The sequence below is a fragment of the Mustela putorius genome, unplaced genomic scaffold (assembly GCF_011764305.1).
Source record: "Mustela putorius furo isolate JIRA1106 unplaced genomic scaffold, ASM1176430v1.1 tig00000127_pilon_pilon_pilon, whole genome shotgun sequence".
Lineage (NCBI taxonomy): Eukaryota > Metazoa > Chordata > Mammalia > Carnivora > Mustelidae > Mustela > Mustela putorius.
In genome coordinates this window covers 15655893-15680664 of record NW_025421288.1, presented here as the reverse complement: position 1 = coordinate 15680664, position 24772 = coordinate 15655893, and the positions used below count along the sequence as shown (strand labels likewise).

At 68.1% G+C, this 24772-nt stretch overlaps 2 protein-coding genes across 8 annotated transcripts in view; one reads left to right on the top strand and one right to left on the bottom strand.

The window, feature by feature from the left end:
• The window catches only part of LSP1 (lymphocyte specific protein 1), a 35732-nt gene extending 14567 nt beyond the window's left edge, over positions 1–21165 (top strand). For 2 of the 7 annotated variants that reach the window (XM_004759686.3, XM_013059995.2), the window contains exons 2-11: positions 10023–10160; positions 11993–12151; positions 13857–14052; positions 14382–14474; positions 14738–14781; positions 14933–15014; positions 15891–16043; positions 16303–16380; positions 16528–16630; positions 20663–21165. In XM_004759686.3, the coding sequence (XP_004759743.1) occupies positions 10023–10160; positions 11993–12151; positions 13857–14052; positions 14382–14474; positions 14738–14781; positions 14933–15014; positions 15891–16043; positions 16303–16380; positions 16528–16617 (1033 nt within the window). In that variant the 3' untranslated portion in view covers positions 16618–16630; positions 20663–21165. Of the gene's footprint in view, positions 1–10022; positions 10161–11992; positions 12152–13856; positions 14053–14381; positions 14475–14737; positions 14782–14932; positions 15015–15890; positions 16044–16302; positions 16381–16527; positions 16631–16802; positions 16882–20662 lie in introns of all 7 variants that reach the window. The other 5 variants (XR_001180673.2, XR_006602477.1, XM_013059996.2 and 2 more) reach the window with 5 other exon arrangements.
• On the bottom strand, positions 17019–23359 carry LOC101689822 (proline-rich protein 33-like). The gene is made up of 2 exons (XM_004759691.3): positions 23283–23359; positions 17019–19365 (listed from the first exon to the last, which is right to left on the bottom strand). The coding sequence occupies exon 2, from the start codon at positions 19354–19356 to the stop codon at positions 18007–18009; it is 1350 nt and encodes a 449-aa protein (XP_004759748.1). The 5' UTR covers positions 19357–19365; positions 23283–23359; the 3' UTR covers positions 17019–18006.
• Positions 23360–24772: the final 1413 nt, after the last annotated feature.

Sequence of the window (24772 nt, the reverse complement as noted above, 5' to 3'; positions counted from 1 at the left end):
CCCCCTGGGCAGGGCGTCAGGGCCGGAGCCCAGAGCCCTGAGGTTCAGGCTCCAGTCCTGTCCCGCCAACAGAGCAGGACAGGGCGGCGAGCAGGCGGCAGCCCGGGGGCACTGGGCACCTGAGGGCTGGCTCCCCTCCCCGTGCCCCTGCCAGAGCCTCGAGAAGGTGGCCCGTGGCCCCCCCGGGCCCCGAGGGGTGGCTGGAGCGGGCAGGGCTCCCCGGAACAGCTCGGGGAGCGCGGAGTGGCTCAGCACAGGTGGGTGGCCCCGGGCCAGCTCGCGCAGGTGTCGGGAGCACAGGTGGGAGCCGGGTGTGGGGGAGGCCTCGGCGGCCCCTCGGGGCAGGGGGCGTGCGGGATCAGACCGCGGGCCACCCCGGAAGGCGAGGGTGCGGCTGGGAGGGGTGCTGTCTACCTGGGAAGGGGGAGGTCCTGAGGTGGCCTTGCGGTGAGGTGGGGGCCAGGGGTTTGGTCCCCAGTGGGCTGCGAGGCTCTCCCAAAGTGTGTTCTGCAGGTAGAGGCGAAGCAAGAGGGAACGGAAGGGAGAGACGGAGGACAGAGAGGGGCGCGGCAGGGTCCCCGTGAAGGTCGAAGGAGGGTGCGCGGGGACGGGGAAGGTATGGGACAGGGTCAGGATGGGGACAGGGCAGGGACAGGGTGGGGGCGGGGCAGGATGGGGTCGGGTAGGACAGGGACAGTGATGGGGACAAAGTGGGGACAGGATGGATCGGACGGGACAGGACAGGACGGGGCGGGGGCGGGGCAGGGATAGGACCGGGACAGGACAGGATGGGGGTAAGGCGGGGGCAGGAGGGGACAGGATGGGGGTGAAACGCGATGAGACACAGACAGGACCGGGAGTGGGATGAGGGCAGGGGCAAGATGGGACAGGCAGGACAGGATGCGGACAGGACAGGACGGTGGCCACGAGGAGGGAGAGGCTGAGTGAAAACAACAAAGAGAAGGGACAGGGCAGGACATCGGGGTCGGCTGGGGGCGACGGGCACTGTGGACACTCAGCAGCCCCGCCCACAGGGTCCCCCCCACAGGGTCCCGCCCACCCTATGTCCCTCACGCCGTCTGCCCGACGCCGTCCCCAGCAGCGGAGGGACGGAGGCCCCAAGGGCAAGGTGCCGTGGGTGCTGAGTGTGGGCGGTGCGAGGGCCCCGTCCACGGCCTGCTCCGGCCCCCCAGGAAGACGGCAGGAGGCCGCGGGGACACGCAAGAAAGGAGGGAGGGACACCAGTGAGGCCAAGAGAGGGGCAGAGGAGAAAACCCAACCCCTGTGGGGACGGGGAAGGGAACCGGGGGGGGGGGGATGCCCGCGTCTGGACGGGGGGGAGGATGCCCGTGTCTGGACTGGGGGGGGGGATGCCCGCGTCTGGACGGGGGGGAGGATGCCCGTGTCTGGACCGGGGTGGGGGGATGCCCGCGTCTGGACGGGGGGGGGGAATGCCCGTGTCTGGACGGGGGGAGGATGCCCGTGTCTGGACTGGGGGGGGGGAATGCCCGCATCTGGACGGGGGGAGGATGCCCATGTCTGGACAGGGGGGGGATGCCCGCGTCTGGACTGGGGCCCATGCGTGGGGCCAGGCTCTCCCGCCCCGGGCCTCCTGCTGTCCAGCACCAGCCTGCGGGAGCTGTGGGGCCGGAACCCTGGCGTACCTTCCTTGTGGCTGGAGGGGGAGCCCCAGGTCGGGCCCCTTCCTGCTAGGCTCCGCTTCACCTCCTGTGACGGGGTGGCGCGCCGCATGCTGGCTGTAGAGGGACCAGGTAGCCCCCAGCTCCCGGCGGGGTCCTCAGGGACAGAGGCCCGAGCCAGCAGACCGTCCCGGGCTGGCCCCGCGTACCCATTTGTGTGCACAGGGAAGCTGAGGCTCAGGCAGTCTGTGGCGTGTCGGGCGCTCAGGGGGAGGCATCGCCCCGAGCCCCTGATGCTCCGTGCAGAGGGGAGGCGGGCAGGGGAGGGGGACAGGGCAGCAGAGGGCAGGGAGGGGCCAGGCTGGGCCCCAGGCTCCTGCGCAGAAACGGACAGCAGTGTCAGGCAGGGGGTGGAGTGGCTCCGCGCACTTGGGGGCCGGGTCTGGAGACCCCAGGATGGGCCGAGAAGGAGAGCCGTGCGAGGGACCCTGCCTGGGCTGTCGGGAAAACCCGGGTGCCCCCCCGCCCAGCCCTGGGCACGATGAAAGTGGGGAGGAATGGCCGAGGCGGCGGCCGGTGCCAGCCACCAGCCGCGTGTCGCGGAACGTGCCGGAGCCTGGCCTCGTGGGCGCAGCGGGGGCTGCCAGGCAGCCCCAGCCTGGCTCGGGAGGGACGGGCTCCCCTGGAGGGCCGGCCAGCGCCAAGAGAGCCTGGGCTGGGCCCGGAGGCGAGGCGGGGGCTGCTAGCATCCGGGGCGCCCTGTGGTCAGCCCCCCGCGCGGTCCCAGAGGGGGTCCTCGGTGCGGCACAGGCGTGGCGGTGGGTGGGGTGCCCGGCGGGCTCCTGGGCAGCCGCGACACTTGGCCCAGACCCCTGCGGCGCTGTGGTCAGGGACCCAGAGCAGGGACAGCGGCGATTGCCGTGCGCGGGGCGGAGACCGGAGCAGCCACGCCGGCGTCCAACGGGCAGGTCGGACCTGAAGAGGGAAGGGGCTCGACCTCTGACCCCAGGCCCAGAGGGGCAAGGAAAGGAGGCTGACCGGGGAGCACGTCCCAGGACGTAGGACCCCCAGCCACAGGGAGGCGATGGGCCAGCCGGCCGGACGTCAGGCTCGGTTCCGCGTCCCACTCTAGGGCAGAGGGGACGGCCCGGGAGCCGGCCTCCGGGGGGATCCTGGGAGAGAGGGCTTGGGGGCCCAAAGCTCTTTGTGGGACCACGGTGCGGGGCTCTGTGGAGCCAGACTGGAAAGGGGACCCCTGACCGGGCAAAGCCCCTCTAGGTAGGTTTTGGGGGCGCTGCCACCTTCTCCCTCGGGCTGCAGCTGTCCCCGGTGGGTGGGCACCAGGGGAGCAGGGACCCCACTCCCCCCGCCCCCCGCATGGCCCTCTCCCTGTCGGGCCATCAGAGGAGATGACCAGGGTCTGCCCGCCTGGCCTGGACAACTTCGGGGCCTGCGGTATGATGGGTCGGCCTGGCCTGGGGCTGCCCTGACCAGCATTTGGAGGCTGGTCCCCACAGGGCCTTCACGGGTCCAGGAAGCCAGGACACTGCAGGTCTGGGGATACAGTTGTGGCAGGAAACTGGGGGCCGGGCTGCACAGGGGCTATCAAGGGAGGGACCCGTCTGGCCCAGAGCCCTACGGCTGGCGCAGCTCCCACCTGCGTGGATGGCGGGCGGGCCGGCCACCTACGGAGCCGCTCAGCGTGGGGCAGGGAGCAGGCTGGGACTGGGTGCGTCTGGAATGGGATGTGGGGCGAAGGGGACATGTGCCCTCCGCGCGACTCTGTCCCTGAGGGGTGCCTGCGTGGGATGGGCCGGGACTGTGGGTCACCCGGGAGGAGCGTGGGGACAGAGAGGAGGGGCGACACGCTGGCTTGCTGCCCTGTCCTTTCTGACAGGTGTCACCGACCACATCCCCTATCCTTCCAGGCCGGGCACAGGCACAGGCACAGGCACAGGTGCCCTTCCTCTGAGGGGGCTTCCCCAGGCATTCCCCACCTCCTGGCTCCAAACAGGGGCTCTCCTGGGGTCCCTGAGCCTCGCCTAGTGGTCAGCACTGGCTTTCCTGGCAGCCCCGAAGGTCCCGGACCCCACTGTGGGCCCCGGCTCCCGGAGGGATGGAGAGCTGGCTCGGGGGAGGGGGCCGGAGCCCGGGGCGGAGGGGAGGGGCGAATCGGGGGACAGGCCTGCCCAGGCCTGCTAGCGAGGGGCTGGAACAGGAGGGACTTGGGCTGCCTGGGAGGTGATGGAGCAGGTGACACATACGGGACTGTCACTGAAGGGGCCCTGGCCCAGGAAGGGAGGCTGGGGACGGTGGCACCATGGCTGTGGTCTCCTGGTTCCCCTTCCCAAGGGAGACCTCCCGACCCCATTCTTTAGCTGTAAACTGGGGTGACAGTCCCCCCTGAATGGGGTGACAACCAGGTGGCATTTTGAGCCCGCGGTGGGGCCGTCTTGGGCTGAACAGGGCCTGCCCTCACTGCCCCTGGGGGGTCCCTGGTGACCTGAGGTCAGAGGCAGGGGCCACACTCCCCAGTCCGCTCCTGGGGCCGGCCAGGAAAGGGGGCTGAAGGGGGATTCCTTGGCTTTGGGGGCTGTGTGGGGCAGCTGGGGGCTCCCCCCACCAGGGCTGCCCCGCTGTGCACTGGATGAAGAGGCCAGGGGAGGGTCCCACAGAGATGACGCTGATTGAGGACGGGCCGGCCTCGGCTGCGAGAAGGGCCTGCCCGGGCGGAAGGTGCTCCTGGCTGGGGTCCCAGGGCTCCCGTGGAAGGAGAGATGCCAGCACGCCGGCTGCCTGGCCCTTCCCACCTGAGGGACAAGCCCAGAGCCCCTGCCCAGGCCACAGGGCTCTGTTCCCCTGTCCGGGGCCGGGAAGGAGCTAGAGTGTGGGTGGAGTTACCTTAGGATGGCCTGGCCTGGGGCTCACGGCTCCAGAGCACATTGTCCGGCCAGCTGTGGGCTCCCGGAGGCAGCAGCTGTGCCCCATGTCCCCCAGCACCAGCCCCTTGGGGCCTCACTCCCTCCCCACACCTGAGGGCCAGCCTGTGACTTTTGGGGAGCCAGCCCCTCTGTGGGAGGGGGAAGCCAGCTCTGCCGGCAGATGTCCCCTCCTCCGGGGAGGCTTCTCAGATGAGACCTGCCACCAGAACCAGGAGGGGGGCAGTGAGGGGTGCGGGCCAGGCCCTGCCCCGTGGCACCCCAGCTTCCTCTTGGGGGGCCAGGTCTGCCAATAGCACCAGTCAAGAGGCAGTTGGAGCTAGGGCAGCCCGGGGAGGCGTCTTGTTTGCACCTGGCTGAGTGAGGTCTGGGCCCCGGGGAGCTGGGGAGCCGAGGCTGGGCCCGGCGTCTCACCCTGAGGAAGGGGTCAGAGGGACTGAAGCCACAGCCCCACTCCGGGGCGACCTCCTATGTTTCCCTCCACTCAGCCCCATCCTCCTTGTCCTCAGGAGGGCAACGTGTCCCCCCACCTCGTGTCCCCTCCAACTGCCTTCCACCGAGCTCCTTCCTGCTTAGAACCTCCCAGAGTCCCCAGGGTCCCCAGCTGCCCTGCCCTGGGTCTCCCCGGGACCCAACATCACCCCCAGGCCGCTGGGGGCTGCCCCACCCGTGCTGCCATTCCTGGAGTGACTGCAGAGGGGAGGGTCGGGGGGGCTGCGCTCCCGCCCCGCAGGGGCAGAGCCGAGTGCTCTGCGGGGACACCAAGGCCCTGGGGTGGGGGTGCAGGCCCAGGCTGTCCCCACCCCTGCAGCGCTAACCCCTGTGAGGCGCCCAGCCTGGAGGAGGAGGGGCGGAGACCGGAAGGGGCCGAGGGGCTTGTACCCCAGGCCTTTCCCTGCAGCCGCGGCCGCTCTCCGCTCCCTGGTCCCCCCCGAACCCTGGTGCCCCACGGCTGCCCCTCAGCTCCCTGAGGGGTGACTCATCCCCTGGGCTCTTCCCTGCCTGGGTCCCTCCTCACCTGCAGTCCCTCCTGACCTTCTCCCCAGGAGCTCCCACGGCCCCCACACTCTGCTGGCCCAAGCGCAACTTGGGGCCTCCCCCAATCCACCCACCCCCGGAACCCCCCTTCCCTCCTGGGCGGCTGCTGCCCCTTTGCCTGCACCACCTTCCCGGCTGGTAGCTCCCCTCTAGCCCACTTGCGCCCACAGGGGCCTCAGAGACCCTCCTGTCCGTCTCCCCACAGCTGCCCCTCTCTGGCCATGACTGCACCAAGCACTCTGGCCACGGCCTTCATGGCTCTGCTCTCACTGTACCCCCTCCCTGGCCCACGAACCCCAGCTCATCTTTCAGAACCAAGTTCAAGGTCGCCTCCTGGGCTCTCCGGGCAGTGGGGTTGGGCTGCCCAGGGTGCTATCTCCCTGGCCTGCTGACGGCCTGTGCCGTCGAGGAAAGGGGTCATCTCTCCCCATGCGCAGCAGGACACAGGCGCACCCAGAAAGGTGCTGCTGGACGAGGGATGGCCAGGAGCGTGGGCTGGACCCGCGCCAGGGCAGGCGGGTGGGGCATGGGGGAGCGAGGTTCCCGGCAGCTCCCCTGTCCTCACCCCGGGCCTGGGGCGGCAGCGTGGGCCTCCTCCTCGCCCCTCCCGCCAGCTCATCTCCTCCGGCCCCTCCTGCCTCCCCCCTGCCCACCTGCCGCTTTGGCGCTGCCTTCGTACTCCGGACTCACCCCCACAGGGGCACCCTGTGCCTCTCTGCAAGGACACGTGACAGCCGGTCCCCAGGCCATGCCACACCCACAGAACCCTCCCACACAGCCTGGGGCAGGACCCTGCCTTGTATGAGCCGTTGGGGGCACCCTCGTGGTAGCCCAGCCACCACTGCCTTCCCCGGAACTCCCTGACGGGGCCACTGAGCTCTGCCCTTGGGGGACCGGCTCTCTGGTAGTTGGGGATCCCCGGAAGCCAACACTAAGAAGGCCTCTCCGTGGGCTCCTTCTTCCCCACACTGTGCCTTCCCTCATGGGCTCTGTGGTCACTTGGAGGACCAGTCGCTCTGCAAGTGTCCACCCTGGGAGACAGTAGGGAGGCAGGGCATGGGGGGACAGAGACCTTGGTGGTCTGCGGGGAGACCTGTGTTCCCTGCTCCTGGCGGGGTGTCTGGTCCCACTCCCCAGGCCTCTCGGGCAGCTCTCAACCACTGTGTCCAGGTCCCCTGTAGCCAAGAGGGTCCCCTGCAAGCCTAAAAGAAGAATTCTCCTAAGGCAGGTGCCCTGCCTGGCCCCCAAGCCCAGCCCCCAAGCTCTCCCCATGACTCTGAGCCCGGCTTTGGGCACCAGAGACAGGTGGGTGCCCCAAAGCCGCCTGCAGGGGGCAGAGTCAAGCAGGGACGGAGCCCACCAGGGCAGGGGGAGGACGGGGGCAGGACAGCTGGCCAGGCTGGCTCAGACCCTATCCCCCATCATCCGACCCGGCCGGGGCGGGGGGAACCACGAGGGGGTGCTGCAGAGGAGAGAGGGGGCTGGCACCTCGAGTCGGGGCTGGGAGACAGTGGACATGGCCAGCAGGGGCAGCCCCTGGGCTGGGGGTCCCTCCCCGACCGAGGATGGGGAGCTCTGAGCCTTCCCGGGGCCCGTTGGGGTCTGTCCACGCTGCTGCCCCGGGTGTGGCGAGGCCCCGTGGCGGACCCCGATGCAGGACCGCGCTCCACGGCCCCGGGGCTGAACCGATGGCCGCATGAGAGCCAGAACAGACACAGGAAACAGCCTAATTGCATTTGCTAAGGAACACCAAATCCCTTACAGCTGCGCTCAGGCCGAGCCAGGGGCCACGGGGCGGGGAGGGGGGCGGCCATGGCCGGCATCCTGACAGCTCCGCGGAGCCTGCCAAGGGGTCTGGGCTGCTGGCCGGGGAAGGGGGGCGCCTTTCCCAGGCCAGAGGCCCCCACCCCACCCCAGGAGAGCCGCCCCCTCTCAGTTCCCAGAACGGAGCCCAGCTGCGGAACAGTGAGGGGCTCACAGGAGGGGCTGCATGACTCACATCCTGGGGCTGGCGGGAGGGAGGAGGGGGAGGCCTCCCTGTCCTCAGGCCGCTGGGTCTCCCCGCGCGGGGCTTTGGGGAGACAGCAGAAGACCCCTGCCCCGCACCCCGTCTCTGCTCCCCCCACGCTCCTGCCTGTGGGCGCCTGGGGACCCCATGCCAGTGGCAGGCCATGAAGGGTGACCCTCGGGGGGGCTGCCTCCCCGGGATGCTGCTCTGGGTCTCCCTCCTGGGCCGCTGTCAAGGCGCTGGCAGGGGTGCTGGGCAGGGTGCTGGGCAGGGGTGCTGGGCAGGGGGGCTGGGCAGGGGGGCTGGGCAGGGGGCTGGGCCTGCGCATTTGCCCTCACCTCGTTCCCACTTCCGCGGCTGCGTGTGCAGAGGGACGCCCGCCTGTGTGCCGGGGGGTGTCCGGGGCCACGCACGGAGGGCGGGCGTGGGTGCCGACGGACGCCCGCCTGTGTGCCGGGGGGTGTCCGGGGCCACGCACGGAGGGCGGGCGTGGGTGCCGACGTTGGCCTGAGTGGCGCTAGAGCCCACAGAGGGACTCTGCGTGTGTGTGCACGCGTGTGTCTGTGTGTGCAAGGGAGGCCCAGCCAGGCACTGCGTGCCCGTGCATGGGGCTCTGCCGAGTGTGGGCCCGCACAGGGCTCTCGTGGCCGGGACCCATCACCGTAAGGGCAGACCCCGGGGGCTCAGCCCCTGCCTGGGTCGGGAGTGACGGGACACATTGGGTTTTGCACTCAGATCTCGTGGGAGGGTCTGGGGAGCAGGAGCTATGGCCATGTTGGGGAGAGGCCCCATGGGGGTTCCAGACAGCAGGCCTGAGGGGGACCTGAGGCTCCGGCTCCAGCCTCGGGCCACCCACGCCCCACCTGAGCCCACGCGTGCGCACCTGTGCACCGTCCATGGGCTGGGACGCGACAACGTCCCAACACAGATGCGGCCACGGGCGTGTGCAGCTGGGACACGGGATCGAGGGGAACAAGATGGCCAGTCCCGACAGGAATGGCCGGGAATTCCTCCTGGGTTGTCCCCAGGGGCCACCCCACAAGAAGGTTGGGGGGCCCATGCTCCGGCCCACGGCTGGGATCCAGCACCGACTCCCACGGCACACAGTCTCCCACCCTCCACGAGGAGGGCCCGTGGGTGTGAATGGCGGGGAAGGACCCCAGAGCCCAGGTCCCCAACAGCCCGAGCGCTCCATGGCCCTGGGGCTTCCGAGCAGGATGGGAGCCGGGTGCGGGCCAGGAAGGGCTCGCTGGGGCCCTGGGGCGGGGGGGTCGATGACACCGCGGAGGAGTGAGGGTAGGCGGACGCGGGTGCTGAGGTCTGAGCACGGCTGAGGTCCCTGGGGGCTGCCACGGTGGGGGGGGGGTGCAGAGCGGGGGCTGCATGGGGCCTGGCTTTCGTCTGGGAGGCTCTGGGAGGACAGAAGGGAGGTTCGATCACGGCCAGCAGGGCTGCCGAGACCATGGAGCCGGCCAGCCTGGCCAGGGGTGGAGGCTCCGAAGGAGAGGGCTGCGGGGTCAGGCAGCGGACACCAGCAGGAAAGACCGGAGACCCCGGCCTGGGGCAGTGGGACCCCTGCAGAAGCAAAGACCAGGACTCCCCTCCCGGGGTCCGGGGGAATTGGGGGAGGCAGGGCCATGTCAGTGGCCAAGGCCTGGGGTGTCTGCTCGCCCCCCCCACCCCGCCGGACACCAATAGTCTGAGACCTACCGGGCCTGGGTCAGGGGAAACGGGCCATGGGCCCCCGGTCCCAGGCCCACCTTGTGAGGCCCCAAGGGAGGGACCCCGAGAAGCTGTGGGGTCAATGTGCACTGAGCGAGGGGCTCTGCAGGGGGTCTCAGATCCTCGTCTGTGAAACAGCTCAGAGAGGGGTCAGGCTGGGGCTGGATGCAGCCTCTTCTGCAGGTCTTGGGCCCTCTTGGGGGGCTGCCTTCTTCCAACACACCGGGTCCCTGGGGAGCAGGAGGGAGCACCCCAGCTGGGGGGGAGGTGTTGGCTTGGGAGGCAGCTGCCTCACCAGGTCTACCCCGGACCTGACCCCAGCCCAGCCCGGCCGTACTTGATGGGCTGTGGCTGGACCCCCAGATCAGGTAGGCCCCTGACACCTCCCGCCGCCTCTCCCCATGCCCTCTGTGGCCTGGCTCTGGGTGGGCCAAGGAAGCCCAGCTGGTGGAGGGGACCCAGAGGTTGCTGCAGGCCTGGCTGGACCCTGGAGCCCCTCCATCCCCAGGCCTGGAGAGCCCTGGGAGCTCCCCCGGGGCCCCGAGGGCACCTCGGTGACCAGCTCCCATGACGCCCGCTCTATGCACAAGGAAACCGAGGCCCGGACACGAGGCCTGCTGGGACTGCAGCGGGAGGGCGCAGGCTGCGGTATGACCGTCTCTCGGTGTCCCCCAGGCTCACCACTCAGTGGAGCGTGGAAGATGAGGAAGAGGCTGCCCGGGAGCGGCGCCGTCGGGAGAGGGACAGCAAGCTGCGGGCCCAGGACGAGGACGGGGGCAGCCGGGCCCCCCAGCTGCCTGAGCAGGAGACCCTGTAAGCTGCTTGCCCAGCCCGGCCCCATAACCCGGGCAGAAGGGTGTGCTGGCAGTCAGGCCCTGGGCGAGGGGTCCCAGAGCAGGAGAGACCACGCAGGAGCTCAGCCCAGCAGCAGAGGCAGGAGTGGGTAGAGTTCTCAGGGTGGGGGTCCCCACAGCCCCCAGCGCCAGCAGAGCCTGCTGGCTGGCCGGCCGGACGGACTCACGTGCGGCCACCCCTCCCAGCCAGCCTCCCAGAGCGCTGACTCAGGCTCTGGCCGCCCCGCGCCGTCCTGGCCCCTGCTTGGACCGACACTGACCCCAGCTGCGCGGCCCTGGCCCCAGAGCCCCCCGCCCAAGCTCCCCGCTGCCGGTGACTCATGGAGGCCACGTCCAACTTGGCGGGCCGCAGGCCTGCTCGTTTCCTCCCTGGGCCCAGGAGGCCTCCGCGGCCGGGCTGGGCTGTTTTTACAATAATGCCCCCCTTCCTCCCGCCGCTGTTTTGTTCCATTTTCTCCGAGTCAGCAGCTCCAGGCAGGGTGGGGTGCCGCGGCGGTCATGGCCCCTCCAGCCGGGGCCTCGGTCTAGATGGCAGGGGCTGGGGGTGGAGGGGGAGCCCACTAGCACCCGATCCAAGGCCTGCCTGGGGGCACGGGGTGCATGGGCTTCCTGGAGAAGGAGCAAGTCACCAGAGCCCTGGGGGCACAGCTGAGGGGGCAGAGGGAGACAACCCCACACACGGGGACCCTAGGGTGACAGATGGGGCATGGCTCAGCAATTGGGGGTCCTAAACTGTTGGGGGAGCACAGCCCAGCTCTTGGGGGGCCTTAGACTGATGAGGGAGCCATAACTCATCTCTTGAGAGACCCTAGACTGAGGGGAGAAACATAGTCCAGCTCTCAGGGGACCCTAAACGGATGGGGGAGTCATAGCCCAGTTCTCAGAAGGCCCTAGATTTTGGGGGGAGCACAGGCCAGCTCTTGGGGAACCCTGGACTGGTGGAGGAAGCATAGCCCAGCTCTCAGGGGACCCTAGACTAATGGGGGAGGCATAGTCCATTCTCAGAAGACCCTAGGCTGATGGAGGAACACAGCCCAGCTCTCAAGAGACCCTAGACCAATGGGGGAGGCATAGCTCAGTTCTCAGAAGGCCCTAAACTAATGGTGGAGGCACACCCCAGCTCTCAGAGGACATTAGACCAATGGGGAAGGCACAGCCCAGCTCTCAGGGGACGCTTGACTGATGAAGGAGGCACAGCTCAGTCTTCAGAGGCCCTAGACGGATGGGGAGATATGCCCCAGCCCTGGGGGAACACTGAACTGACGGAGGAAGCATTGCCTAGCTCTCGGGGGACCCTAGACTAATGGGGGAGGCACAGCCCAGGTCTTAACAGGCCCTAGACTAAGGGGAGAAACATAGCTCACCTCTCAGGGGACCCCAGACTGATAGGAGAGGCACAGCCCAGGTCTCAGAAGGCCCCAGACTGATGGAGGAAGCACAGCCCAGCTCTCAGGGAACCCTGGACTGATGGGGAGGCCCAGCCCAGCTCTTGGGGAACCTTAGACTCATGAAAGAGACAGAGCCTGTTCTTGGGGGGCCCCGGTTTAATAGGGTGAGACACAACCTTGGCCCCAGGCAGCTCCAAACTCTGAGGGAGACACAGTCCTGCCCTCAGGGACTCTCTGACCATGAGGAGGCTCAGCCCAGCCGTGGGGTGCTGCCTCGGCAGACAGGGCCTCCCAGCCCTGGAGCCGGGGTCTGAGGAAGAGAGGAGGAATGTGGGTAGCATGTCTGTGGCCCTGGCGGCCCGGCTCTGAGCGGGGTGGGGGGTGCCCTGTGCTACTCTTTCAGCCTCAGCCTGAAGCCCGCAGAGGCTCCGGAACCGGATGAGGATGAGGGTTTCAGCGACTGGTCCCAGAAGCCTGAGCAGCAGCAGCAGCAGCAGCACCGGGGGGCTGGGGAGGCCCCTTGGGGCGAGAGTCCAGAGGGCCCGCAAGAGGAAGAGGACAGGCAAGTGCCGGCCGACGTCTGCAGGCGGGGCTGCCAGACAGGGGCTCTCTCCGAGCCCCCGACCCGCGCCTGAGAACCCGCCGCCGGCCCCGCAAAGCGGCCCGGAGCGGCGGCAGGAGGAAGAGAGCGAGACGGCGGGCGGCGGGCCGAGGGGCGGCGGGGAGGGCTGGGAGGGAATCTCATTCCTGGGCTCCCCAGGGCCCCTGGGCCCCGTCCAGACCAGCTGCAGCCCCGGCCGGGGTGTCGCCACATCAGCACACATGTGCGGCCGCTGACGTAATGGAGGCCCTGCACCCCTTCCTCCCTCGGGGCTGGCTGATCTCCATTCCCACGGAGGGGAGCAGGTATTTCCAGATGTGCGGGCCTGTGAGCCGGCCGGGAGGGACAAGCTTTCCAGATGTGCAGACGTGTTTGCTGGTCTGAACGGGGCCGGCGGGGCCGGGGGCCGAGGCGCCCCCGGGGGCCCAGGAATGGGATGGGGGGCTGCTCCCGGAGCCTCACCCCCGCCTCAGCTCAGGGGTCTGAGGGCGCCCCACACCGAGCCGTGGATAGGGTGCCAGCTCTGCTCAGGGACTTCAGGCTTGGGGGGCAGGCGCCCCGCACCTGGAGTGTCTCCAGACCCACGCCACTCCCCTCTCCGGGTCACCTCGCGGCCCTTCACGGCCCCTCGGGAGGCTCGAGCTCCAGCTAGCACCCCTCCGGTGGCCCCACCACCCCTTCTTCACCCTGTAAGCCAGCTCCCACACCCCAGGAGCCAGCGGCTTTGCTGGGGCCCTGGTCCTGGCCGGCCCCCTGCCTGCCAGCGCCCCCTCTGGGCCTCAGTTTCCCCCATCTGCCTTTGGGAGTCAGTGCCCACTCTGCATTTCTAGGATGGGTCTGGGGTCAGCAGGGCTGGCCTGTGCACGAGTCTGGGGGCTCAGCCCCGCGGGCTCCCTCCTCTCTCCCGGCAGCCACAGGCCGCGGCTGTTCCCAACAGCAGGGGGCACTTTGGCTCTTCGGTCGGACCCTCGTGCTCCCAAGCAGGCCTCCTCCCGCCCCACACCGGCCTCGTCCCGGACCCGCAGCCGCTGAATGGGCCCTCTGTGTGCTGGCCACTGGCTGGGACCCACCCACCTTGGGCGGTGGGTCTGGGCGGCCCCGGCACCAAGGGGCGTGAAATCATGGAAACTTCGAGAAATTCCCATCTTACCTAGGTTCGGTCCTGCTCAAATGCAGAGCCACGCTGGCTGCCAGCAGGCATGGCCAGTGCAGGCCGCCCCTCTCCTCGGGGCCACGAGCCTTGCTGTGGCCTCTACACGCGCCTTGTCCTCCAGCGGAGCAGCCCCCAAACCACCCACAGACCCTGCCCCCTCCTGGGCCTACTTGCCCTCCTCTCAGAGCAGGGCAGGAACAAGTGGGGGCCGAGGCCGGCCGGACGGACACAGACAAGCACGACCTGGACTGGGTCCTACCTGGAAAGCCTGGAGACTGGGTCTGGCCTCAGAGTGTGGGTGGTGGGCGGCCCCCGGTCAGAGCCAGCAGGGATGGGGGCTGGCTCGGAGGTCCTCGGACCCCTTTCCCCAGGGAGGCTGGGGTCAGGACGCCTTGGCCCTCAACCGGGCCGACTGCCCTCGTCTTTCAGATGAGAAACTGAGGTTTGGAAACAGGAAGGGCCTTGAGGCAAGCAACTGAATGACCTTCCGTGGGCCTTCCTCTACCTCCCCAGGCCCCACCAGCACACCTGCGGGAGCCAGGATGGAGACGAGCAGAGCCCGGCCAGCGTCTGCCTGGAGGAGCTGCGTCTGAGCCCCAGCTCCGAGCTCCAGGCAAGGCCGGGAGCAGAGGAGACCCAGTCCAGGAGCCCGGAGGGGACTGTCCAGGGCAGCCTGGGGCCAGGAGACGCTGGAGAGACAGAAGAGCAGGTGGTGGTTCCACCAGGGGTGGGCGCTGTCCGAGCCCCGGGCAGGGTCTCTGCTGACTGCGTGTTCTGCTAGCCTTGCTGGTCTGGCTTCGAGTGGGACCCGCCCCCACTCCCCAGACTCTAGCACCCACATTCTAGGAGGGTGGAGGGCCTCACTGACCCGGGGATCAAGTGAGAACTGCGGAGAGTTTGAGAACCAGAGCATGTCAGGGCTGGAACGGGCCTGGGGCCCAGGGAGGGGGAAGTGTTTGCTCCAACAAGTCCTGGATGGGGCAGGAGGGGTGCAAAGGGGGTGCACTCATCGTGTAACCTCAGATGCTCTCTTTCTAGCACCACAATAGCCAGCAGCCCAGGACACCCAGCCCCCTGGCCTTGGAGGACGCTACCGAACAGAGCTCACCTCCCCTGAGCCCCAGCACCAAAGTAGGTCAAGGCCCAGAGCCTGCTGCCTTCTCTTTCCCAGAATCACGACCGAATGGCAGCCCCAGAGAGGCAGCCACACGTCACCTCCAGGAATAGGGAGTACATCCTGCCCTTCCTGCGCTATTCCCCCAAGCCCAGCACTCAGCCCAACCCTGAGAAATGAATCCGTGGAAGGCTGGACTGGTGGACAGGAGCCACGGGGGCAGTGCGGGGGCGGGGGGGGGCTCTGGCTGAAGGCTCACGTCTCTGCTCGCTCTCTCCAGCTCATCGACAGAACCGAGTCCCTGAACCGCGCCATCAAGAAGAGGTGTGTCTGCTGTTTTCCAGACTAGGACTCGGGGCTCCCCAGGAGAGGGTTGAAGAGAGGGGTCTGGGGGCCAGAGATCCAGGGGCCTGAGGGGTGGGCTGCACCCGCCAAGGGAGCGAGCATGGGGCGTGACCCTCCTCCCGCCCTCCAGTAACAGCGTGAAGAAGTCCCAGGCAGCCCTGCCCATCTCCAAGATCGACGAGCGGCTGGAGCAGTACACTCAGGCCGTCGAGGTACGCTGAGGCCTCGCCTTTTCTGCTGGGTCCTTCTTCCGTCCACACACCGTGGTGCCATCCAACCGAGACCCTCTGTCCAGGACCTCTCCGTCCAGCCGGGACCCCTCCACCCAGTCACGACCCCTTCATCCAAACAATGCGCCTCCATTCAACCAGCACCCACCAGCCAGCGCCCGTGGGCCGGCCAGGGCTGCTCCGTCCAACCCGCGCCCTCCGACGCGAACGCCCCCCCCGCCCCCCCCCCCGTCCAGCCTGCAGCCCTCCAGCCAGCCAACGCCCACTCATCCAACCTATATTCTTTTTAAAAAAAAAGATTTTACTGATTTCCTTGGGGGAAAGAGAGTGAATGAGGGAGTGGATGAGTGGGGGCAGGGGCCGAGGGAGAGGCAGAGGCCGGCGCCCGCTGGGCAGGGAGCCCGACTCGGGGGCTCACCCAGGACTCGGACGCCCTGACCTGGGCTGCAGGCACACCTCACCGCCTGAGCCACCAGGCGCCCCAGCCTATACTCTCGTGTCCAGCCGTGCCCCTCCCGCAGCCGCCGTCCCTCTGGTCCCCGCGCCCCACCGCGCTGCGCTCTTCTCTCCCGCCCACACCCACACCCTCCACCCGACCTGGCTCCTCCAGCCCGGCGTGGCAGCTCCCTCTCTGTCCCGACTGCCCCGCGTCCCCTGGGCTCTTCGGGTTGAGAGGCTGTTTCCCAAGGACACCGAGCGGAGGACCGTGCCCGTTTCGTCCCAGCACTCTGCTCCAGCCCTTCGCGGGGAAGGCGCCCCGGGCAGAGACGCAAAGACGTGGAGGGAATCGTCTCTGTCTGCCGGACGGTCTCACGCGGGCCTCGCGGGCGCGGCTCCTGCGGCCGCTCACTCGCGCAGGCTCTCTCTGCTCCGCAGACCGCCGGCCGGGCCTCCAGGCTAGTGCGCCAGCCCTCCATCGAGCTGCCCAGCATGGCCGTGGCCAGCACCAAGAGCCGGTGGGAGACGGGAGAGGTGCAGGCCCAGTCCACGACCAAGGCCCCCTCCTGCAAGGTAGGGCTCATCCCGGGGCGAGGCTTACCCCTCGGCAAGGCGAGTGTGAGACCATCCAGGCTGACGTGTGGGGAGCACTGGGACGTTTGTGGGGTGGCCGCCACCGGGCTGGCCCCAGAGTGGAAGGTCATGCGGGACAATGGGTTGGCCCAGGGCAGGTGGACGGGGCCGTCTTCGCCCAGGCCCCAGTCTGGTAAGGAGCGAGAGTTCTCTGTGGTGTAGGGTCTGCACCTGTGACATGTCCTTCCCGTGCCCCCAGGATATTGTAGCTGGAGACATGAGCAAGAAAAGCCTCTGGGAGCAGAAAGGGGGCTCCAAGGCACCACCGACAATGAAGGTAGTGTGCGGACGTGCCTGACAGCGGGGCCGCAGGCCCGGCAGTCGAGAGCAAAGAGGAGCCGGCCTCGGTGCACCCGGAGGGCTCCCCAGAGGCAACATCGTGGCCCTTCTGCGGCTCTCACCTTTGCTCCTCCTTCCCCGGCAGAGCACCCCATCTGGAAAGAGGTACAAGTTCGTGGCCACTGGACACGGGAAGTATGAGAAGGTGCTCGTGGACGAGGGCTCGGGGCCCTAGGCGGCCCTTCCTGGTAAGTCCCGGGCAGTGGCCCTAGCACAAAGCGTCATGTGTGGGAACGTGGTGGCGTGGACAGGGCCCGCGTGTTACAAGCTGCCAGGGCAGCCTCAGAGCTCCCCGGAACCCGGGCGTGGCTCCGTCTCTCCACCGTGCAGACTCCCCGAACCAAGCCGCATCTTACGCAGATGCTGCTCTCCCGCGGCCGGCTTCAGCTTTTTCCAGCTCCGCGCTGCAGGGGAGCTCGGACCTCCTTCCGGAAGGCCGGTGAGCTCATCCTGGCCACTCACGGGAATGTCCTGGGAGTTGGGTCTGGGTCTTCAAGGAGCAAGAACCTTGGTCTCACTCCCCTGATGGGGCTCCACTCGAGTCTCCACCCCCCGCCCACCCCCTGGTGAAGCAACTCGGCCCAGTGCCACAGTGAGACACACTTTATTAGTGGCCCGAGTCTCGGGGTCCACGGACAGTTCCCATCACACCTCGGGTGACACAGCGGGCCGCCTACTGGCCGCGGGTTCCCTTTCTGTGTCCTGCTCCCAGTCACCTCCAGGGCCCTCTCCCGTCACTGCTGGCCCCATCGGGGCCCTGACCCTCGCCCTGGCTGCACAGCGGGGCCTGATAGCTGCCGGAGGCCTGGGCTCTCCTTCACGGCGCCGCCCACCCCGCTGGGGTGTTCTCCTGCCCCAGCCCCGAGGGCACCCTCCTCCCCTGGCCGGCGAGGCTGGCTCCTGACTGACGGTGAGACCGTCCCCCACCTCCCAGCAGCGAGCCCGCTCATGCGTTGGCCCCTCGGTGAGAGAATCCGAGGGGGCACCAGAAGGCCTGGGGTCCGGCTCCCTGAAATGCGGAGCCTCTGCCTCAGCTCCTGGTGCCCACCGACGGCTGACTGCCCCGACCGGTCCCACTCTGCACAGCAAATGTCAATCTGTCCCCAGACTTCGGCGGCGGGTGGGGGGCGGGGGGCGCCGCGGAGCTCGCCCCAGAATCCTCCCCGCCCTGACGAGCCTCAGAGATCATGTCAGGCTCAGAGACCCTCCCCGCCTGCCTGCAGCCCCTCGGGAGCCCCTGTTTGCCCCAGGCCCAAGCCTAGGGCCGGCCACGCGGTTCGACCCCACCCCCGCACGGCATGGTACGCTTTCCTTCTCACAGGAGCCTTTCCCCCGCCAGCCCCCACACTCTGCCCCACACGGACCCCTCCCCCTCCCCCCCCCGCCCCCAACCTCATCGCCCTTCCGCTGCTCTCCTTCAGGCCACCTACCCGCCCTGCCCCCTCCTGGCTACCAGCGTCCGTCCGGCCCCAGTGTCCTCTTCAGGGGCCGTGGCCTCCCCCTGGACCCCCTGTCCCTCTTCAGTCCGCACCATGGTCCTGGACCCTGGGGCCCCCCGGGCCAATCACTGGAGCCTCCAGCCGGCCGCCGTCCGGTTGAAGTTCTTGGGCTTGGGGCTCAGGTCCAGGACGGGGCGGACGGTGGGAGGGGGCCGGGTGGCCGCCTCCTGCAGCTTCCGGGCGTTGAACCGCGGCCTGCACAGGAAAGGAAGGCGGCCCAGGCCAGCCAGAGCACCAGCCCTGTCCTCGGGCCCGGCCGGGCCGCTTTGGGTCTTGGCCACCGACATACGATACAGCACCGCGTCCCACATCCTGGAGGCCCGGGAGGCCGGGGGCCGGGACGCTGGGCCCACGGGGGCTGTCACCGCCTGCTCCCTGCACTCCGGGCTCTGCTCCGGCCCCAGCAATAGGGGTGCCTCCGCCTCCTCCACCAGCTGCTTCTTGAGGCGCATCCAGCCGCTGAGCTGGAGCTTGGGAGCCACCCTGGGGACAGGGCACGGGTGCGGGCCTGACAGTGGGACGGGGGGTGAGGCCCCACGGGGTCCGGAGCCCAGCTCGGCCTCAGCAGCAGGCCCCGATGCAGGGAGACCCTCCAAGGGTTCCACAGCAGGGCCCTCGGGGGCAGGATCATGGGGCGAGGGTCCCCAGGAGCAGGAGGTAGGGGCAACAGGCAGCACAACCTGAGTGCTGGCCTCTCTGGGCCCCGAGACCTCAGAGCCCGGGGGCGGCCTGGATGCGGGGGGCTCCTCAGGCCAGGGACTGGCTGCCTCAGTGGGCAGCGGGCGGATGTGGGCCACAGGAACCAGGGGTTGGGCCCCAGGAGGGCACGGGACTGTGTCTCGGTCCTGCCCCCCATGCCCCCCATCGGGGGCCGTCTGCTGGGGCTCAGGGGTCCTGGCCTGTGGGGATGGCACTAGCCGGATGTGCAAGTGGCTGACGTGGGTGACCCCTGCCGTGGGGGCCGAGACCTGTGTGAGGCCGCTGGGGGGCCGGGAGGGGGCTGGAGCCGGGGCCGCAAGCTGGGGCCCTGTGGCCTTGAAGTGAGCGGCCAGGCTCCTGCGCTGCGCCAAGCTGAAGGGGAGCGGGGATTTCTGCAGAGGTGATGCCACGTGGTGGATGACGGAGCTGCGGGCAGAGCATGGCCGGGCAGCCACGGGGCGCGAGGCCTCTGTGGGAGGTGGGGCCTCCGTGGGGCACGGGGCCGTGGGCTCCTGGTCGTGGCTGGCCTCGCTCACGGGGGACAGGGAGGTGCGGAAAGCGCCCAGTGGCACGGGAGGCCCGGCCCCCGTCATCTTCTTCCGGGCAGCTTTCCTCAGAAGCTTCTGCAGACGCACATTGTCCTTCCCCGGCTTGGGCAGCAGGGGCGGTGGGGGTCCAGAGGGCCCCTGGGGGCACAGGCCAGCCACGATGAGCATCGGCACACCCTGGGGAGGAGAGAGGCAGCCGTCAGGCTCGCCCTCCTCACGGCCAGCACCCCTCCCGCAAGGGGCACGTGGCTCCCCCATTATGTGGGAGGCCCGGAGGCTCAGGGGTTCCCCGCCTGACCGTCGGGGGCTCTGCTTTCCCACCACTTGGCACCCGCTGGGGGTGTCCCTAGCAAATCCGTCGGCATCAGTGACTCTGTGGGGCGGCTGCCCCTCACGCTGACTTAGAAGGCCGTCCACAGAGGCCTGGGGCCCTCAGCGGGTGACGGGCGAGGATGCCCCCCGGTGCACAGGCTGGGCCGTGGGGCCTGCAGGCGCGCTCCAAGGGGAGGCACGTGCTGGGCCGGCAGCCGGCCAGGGCAGGAAGAGCGCCTGCCCGCAGACGCGTGAGGGGCGCCGCGCCGTCGCCGGTCAGACCACAGGCTCGTCCACTGCGAGCCAGCGGCGAGGGCGGCGGCCAGAGGCTGCATCATCAGAGGTAGATTGGCCGGGAGGTGGGAGCAATTTTCGCTGAGCTACGCTAAATGGGATATTCCCGCAGACATCCTGGCTGGGGTGGTCCTGGCCAAGCCGCCCGCCCTGGTTTCTGGGCACCACGTGCTTGCGAGGACGTTGACAGATGGCGTCTGGGCCAAGCCGGAGGCCGCCGGTTTGTGGGGGGAAGGAGCCTGGAGCGGCCGCCCTGTGGGGCTCTGTCAGGCGAGCGCAGATCTGCCTGGGGCTTACTCTTTGCTGTGCCTGCTTCTGGGGGCCCAGGACCCCAGGAACCGCGGGAGCGCCAGGGTCCACTCTGGGGCTGTGTGGCCGGCGGGCGGGCAGGCGATGGGCAGAACCCCCGCCACCCTGAGTCCCACAGAGGCTCGGGGTCCCGGGGCCCAGCGTCGGGGAGGCAAGCTTCCCAGGTGGGAGCAGACACAGCGTTTTGGCAGCCGGAAGAGGGAGGCTGCTGCCAGGCGGAGGGGGGAGCGTAGGCGGGCCCAGGTGGCCGGCGGGGCCAGGCTGGTGGCACGGAGGGCTGGGCAGGTCGCCCCTCCCTAGACCGCAGCCTCGTGCGCCCGCACGCCCCTGTGCTGCAGCTCTCCTGAGACCACTGGTACCTCTTGGCAGCAACCTCCATGCTCGGTGGGGGGAGTCCAGCCCAAAGCCCACCCCGGCCCTGCCGCGGGAGCTGCTGCCATGGCCCGCTTGGCCTGCCCGCCCCCTCCATCACCCACTCCAATCGCCACCTCTCCGCTCCTCGACCCCCTGACCTCTCCCCCCTCCCGCTGTCTGACGCCCACTGTGCCTCTCGTGGCAGGGGCAGGAAAGGGACTGTCACTGGTGATTGACCCAAGGAGCCACCCGTCACAGAGGCCAAGGGTTCCCAAGGAAGGCCCAGGATGGGCCGAGAGAGAGCACCTGCCGGGGGATCTCCAGGTCAAGAGACAGCACCTCCTGCACCACACGCTCGGGCCCAGCCAGCCCCCAGCCCCTGCTTGCAGCCTCCTCCTCCCAGTGCAATAAAGCCCTCGTGTGTGCCAGACGCTCATTCTGTGTTCACTAACTGGGGGAGGGACAGTGTCAGCCCAGTCGCGGAGCCCTCCCCACCCACCCTGGACAGTGGTAGCACCCAGGCCTCCGGCCTCCAGGTTCCGACACCCTGTCCTGTCCCTGCCTTCTGCAGTGTTTGACTCTGGGATCCGAGGTGTATGGTGGCTTAAGGGCGGGGCTCATGACGGTTGAGATCCGGTCCTCCTCTCCCAGAGCACCTGTGATGCTTCCCGCCTTGACTGGCCTGATTAAAGTTTACTGTGCTTGAAACAGTGTGCGTTTCTGGTCTTTGTCCCTAGACCGTGCCCCCCTCCCAAAAGAACACCCCCCCCCTTGGGGTTATTCCCTATCCTGGCCCCGGGGTGCTGCTCAGTGAAGATTTCGTGGATGGACAGACGTAGGTGGTGGACAATGGGAGAGTGGAGATGGGTGGGTGGATGGATAGATGGATGGATGGACAGATGTATGATGGGTGAAGCAGTGGAGAATGGATGAGAGTTGGAAGAGTGGGTAGATGGACCAGTGGAAAGATGGCTGGATGGAAGGATGATGGGTAGTTGGTTGGATGGTGGTTGGATGGTGGTTGGATGGTGGTTGGATGGTGGTTGGATGGTGGTTGGATGGTGGTTGGAGGATGGTTGGATGATGGTTGGATGGTGGTTGGATGGTGGTTGGATGGTGGTTGGAGGATGGTTGGATGGTGGTTGGATGGTGGTTGGATGGTGGTTGGAGGATGGTTGGATGGTGGTTGGATGGTGGTTGGATGGTGGTTGGATGGTGGTTGGATGATGGTTGGATGGTGGTTGGATGGTGGTTGGATGGTGGTTGGATGGTGGATGATGGACGACGGAGGATGGGCGGCTGGGTGGGTAAGTGAGTGGGTGGGTAGGCGGGTGAAGGGCTGAGGGGAGGAGGGTAGATGGGCTGATGTGTAAATAGAAAGACAAAATGAATAAATAGCGGGTGGACAGCAGCTGGGGGGTGGGGTGAGCGTGCTGGTCGTGAGTGTGCCGGACGCTGCCTGGACGGACAGCGGAAGGGAGGGAGGCAGCCAGTGAAGGTGAGAACGGGTGCGTGGGAACAAATGGTCGGGTGGTCGCGAGTGGACCAGAGTGTGAAGGGGGAGACAGGCTGGAGGCCGCGCCCCCATTCCTGAGCCCTGACGCCCTCACCATCTGGGGAACCCATTCGAAGGGCAGGATGGCTACACCTCTGGCATTCTAGGCCTGGCTCTGCTCGAATGTCCATTTGTTGAGGTCTTCGGGTCGCAATCTGCCGGCCTCCCCGAGGACGGGGTAAATAGGTCCAAGTCCGGACGGTTCGGACTCCGCGGTCCACGGCCGTCGCGTCCCACCACAGCACACCTCAGAGACTACTCTGGTGGGGGGTCTTCCCCCAGGGGACACACCACTCTCCCTTCTCACCCAGCTGGATGGGACAAGGGCAGCAGCAGAGTTGACCATGAAAGGTCCAGGGATGGACACAGAGCAGGGACCGGAGTGGATGACACCACGGGACGGGAGGCAGGTGGCAGATGGTGCCAGCCACGCAGCCCTGACCCATGCGGGCCCCGCTCAACCTGCCCACCGCCCTGGGGATGAGGACCCAGGGCTTGATGCCTCTGAGCACCGCTGACCCCGCCGCATCCGCGATGGAGCCGCCACCTCCCAGAGACTTTGGGACAGGGCCGACCCACTAAAGGGTCCCCAGGATTGGAATGGTCTCTGCCCAAGGGGTCCCTGGCCTGGGGTGTCCTGCCTGCCTGAGAGCCCCGTCCGCCCCACCACTCCTCTGCCCCTGACATAGGAGACAACCTGTCCTCTACAGGTCTTGAAGGAGCACCAGGGTGTGTGGGGTGGCAAGTGCCCAGGGCTGGGGAAGTGTCCCCGAAGTGCTGTGTCAGCAGCTTCTATCTGGGGCCTGGCAGAGCCCAAGCTGGTGGTGCTGGCACCAGCGAGGGCGCCCAGAACCCATTCAATTTCCCTTGGCCCCCGCCACCCCCATCCATGCAAACTGGGGCCAGGACCCAGACTGTGGGGGGCCCTGATCTCTCCCACTCCCGCCGGGGTCACCTCTGAAGACAGCCGGAGCCAAGATATTTGGGGCACCACCTCTCGCCACAGCCTCCTCCCTGCTCTGCGGCCTCAACAGCTTTGCTGGCTTCAGAAGCCCGCACCCCACCATCCCTGGGCCAAGCTTTCCCCGAGGTCCCCCTAGCCAACACCTTTCTGGGGTGGAGATCAGTCCTCCGCTCCAACCAGGGCTGGGCCACCCCTACCCCTTGCTTCCACCCCCGGCCTCCAGACCCCCTCCGGCCCCAGAGCAGGGCCCGGCCCTCTCCGCCCACCCAGACTGGGCCGGGCCCGGGGGACCGGGGTGTGGATTACCTGTCGAAGGCTCTCAGAGGCCTGCGGCCTGTCCAGCAGTGCCGGCTCAATACTGTCCCGCTGCACCACGGGCCTGGTGCCCCGAGGAGGAGGTCACGGATGCCCAAAATAAAACCTGTGCGATTCCTCTGACCTCAGCGCCCGCTCCCTGGCTCGCCCATTCACGGGAGAGCACCTGCCAGGGGCCAAGGCCACTAAGCGGGCAGCCACCCTCCTCTGCTGGCCGAGCAGGGCCACTGCAGGGTTCGGGCAGGGCCACCGCAGGTGCAGCTGCTAAGAACCACGGGCCCCAGCAACAGGGCAGCCAGCAGCTCCCAGGAGTCGGGCATCCGTGGGCTGAGCGGCGCTGGGTGCACGCAGGGCCCCCCGGGCCAGACTCCAGCAGGGCCTACAGACAGGGCCAAATGCTCCAGGATGTGCTGTCCTCACATGTGTGCCCACATCTGTCTGTGTGTATAGGTTCGGGGGCTGTGCTCAGGTCTCCGAGCAGAGCAACAAGAGCCAGTGAAAGCCCCAGCATGGGGAGGAGGCTGTCACGGCGAGCCCGCAGGAGCTACCGCGGGGGCTTCCCTGGAAGGGACTCTGCGGGTGGTCCCACTGGGCAGAGTTGGCCAAGGGTCAAGGGTGTGTGACCCTCCAAGATCTTGCTGGTCCAAGGACCAGGACAGGTGGAGGGAACAGCACTCAGAGAAGGAGGGTAGGGCCGTCCCCAGCAGCTCGGGCCTCGAGGGCAGGCGGGAGAGGGTCTCTGTGTCCCCTCGCTGTATGGCTGTAGGTATGCCTGTCCTGTCTTGGGTCCCTGTGGCCTTATCCCCAGTTTGGGGGGACTGTATGGGGTGCTAATGGGACCCTTCCAGAAGGCTCCAAGGACCACGGGCCGTGCCGAGCTGGGGCTGGGGCATGAGTCTCCTGCCCACCAGGCTGTCGTCCCTGACTCGAAGCCTCCAGAGGGCAGGGGCCTCGGTTGTGTCTCCCCAGGGTTCACCCTGTCCCACGTGCTGGGTCACCAGCTGTTGCCCTGGACCAAGCTGTGCCGTGGACCCCACTGTCCGTGCTCGGCAGCCCCTTGCCCGGAGCCCTCAGGTCTAGAAGGAGGTACCCGACGGCTGTGGCCCTTCTCTCGGTTTCCCTCGCTGAGGGGCAAGCAAGGGGCCATCCGAGGCCCGGGCAAGATGTCTGCCAGCCGGACGGTGCCACCTAGAGTCCCGAGGACGGAAGGTGCCACGTGGAGTCCCACGGACAGAAAAGCCAGCCCCGGGGCGCCTGGGTGGCTCAGTTGGTTAAGCCACTGCCTTCAGCTCAGGTCATGATCCTGGAGTCCCGGGATCAAGTCCTGCATCGGGCTCCCAGCTCCACGGGGAGTCTGCGTCTCCCTCTGACCTTCTCCTCGCTCATGTTGTCTCTCACTGTCTCCCTCTCAAATAAATAAAATCTTTAAAAAAGAAAAGAAAAGAAAAGAAAAGCCAGCCCCCCTACCCAGCACAGAGCCG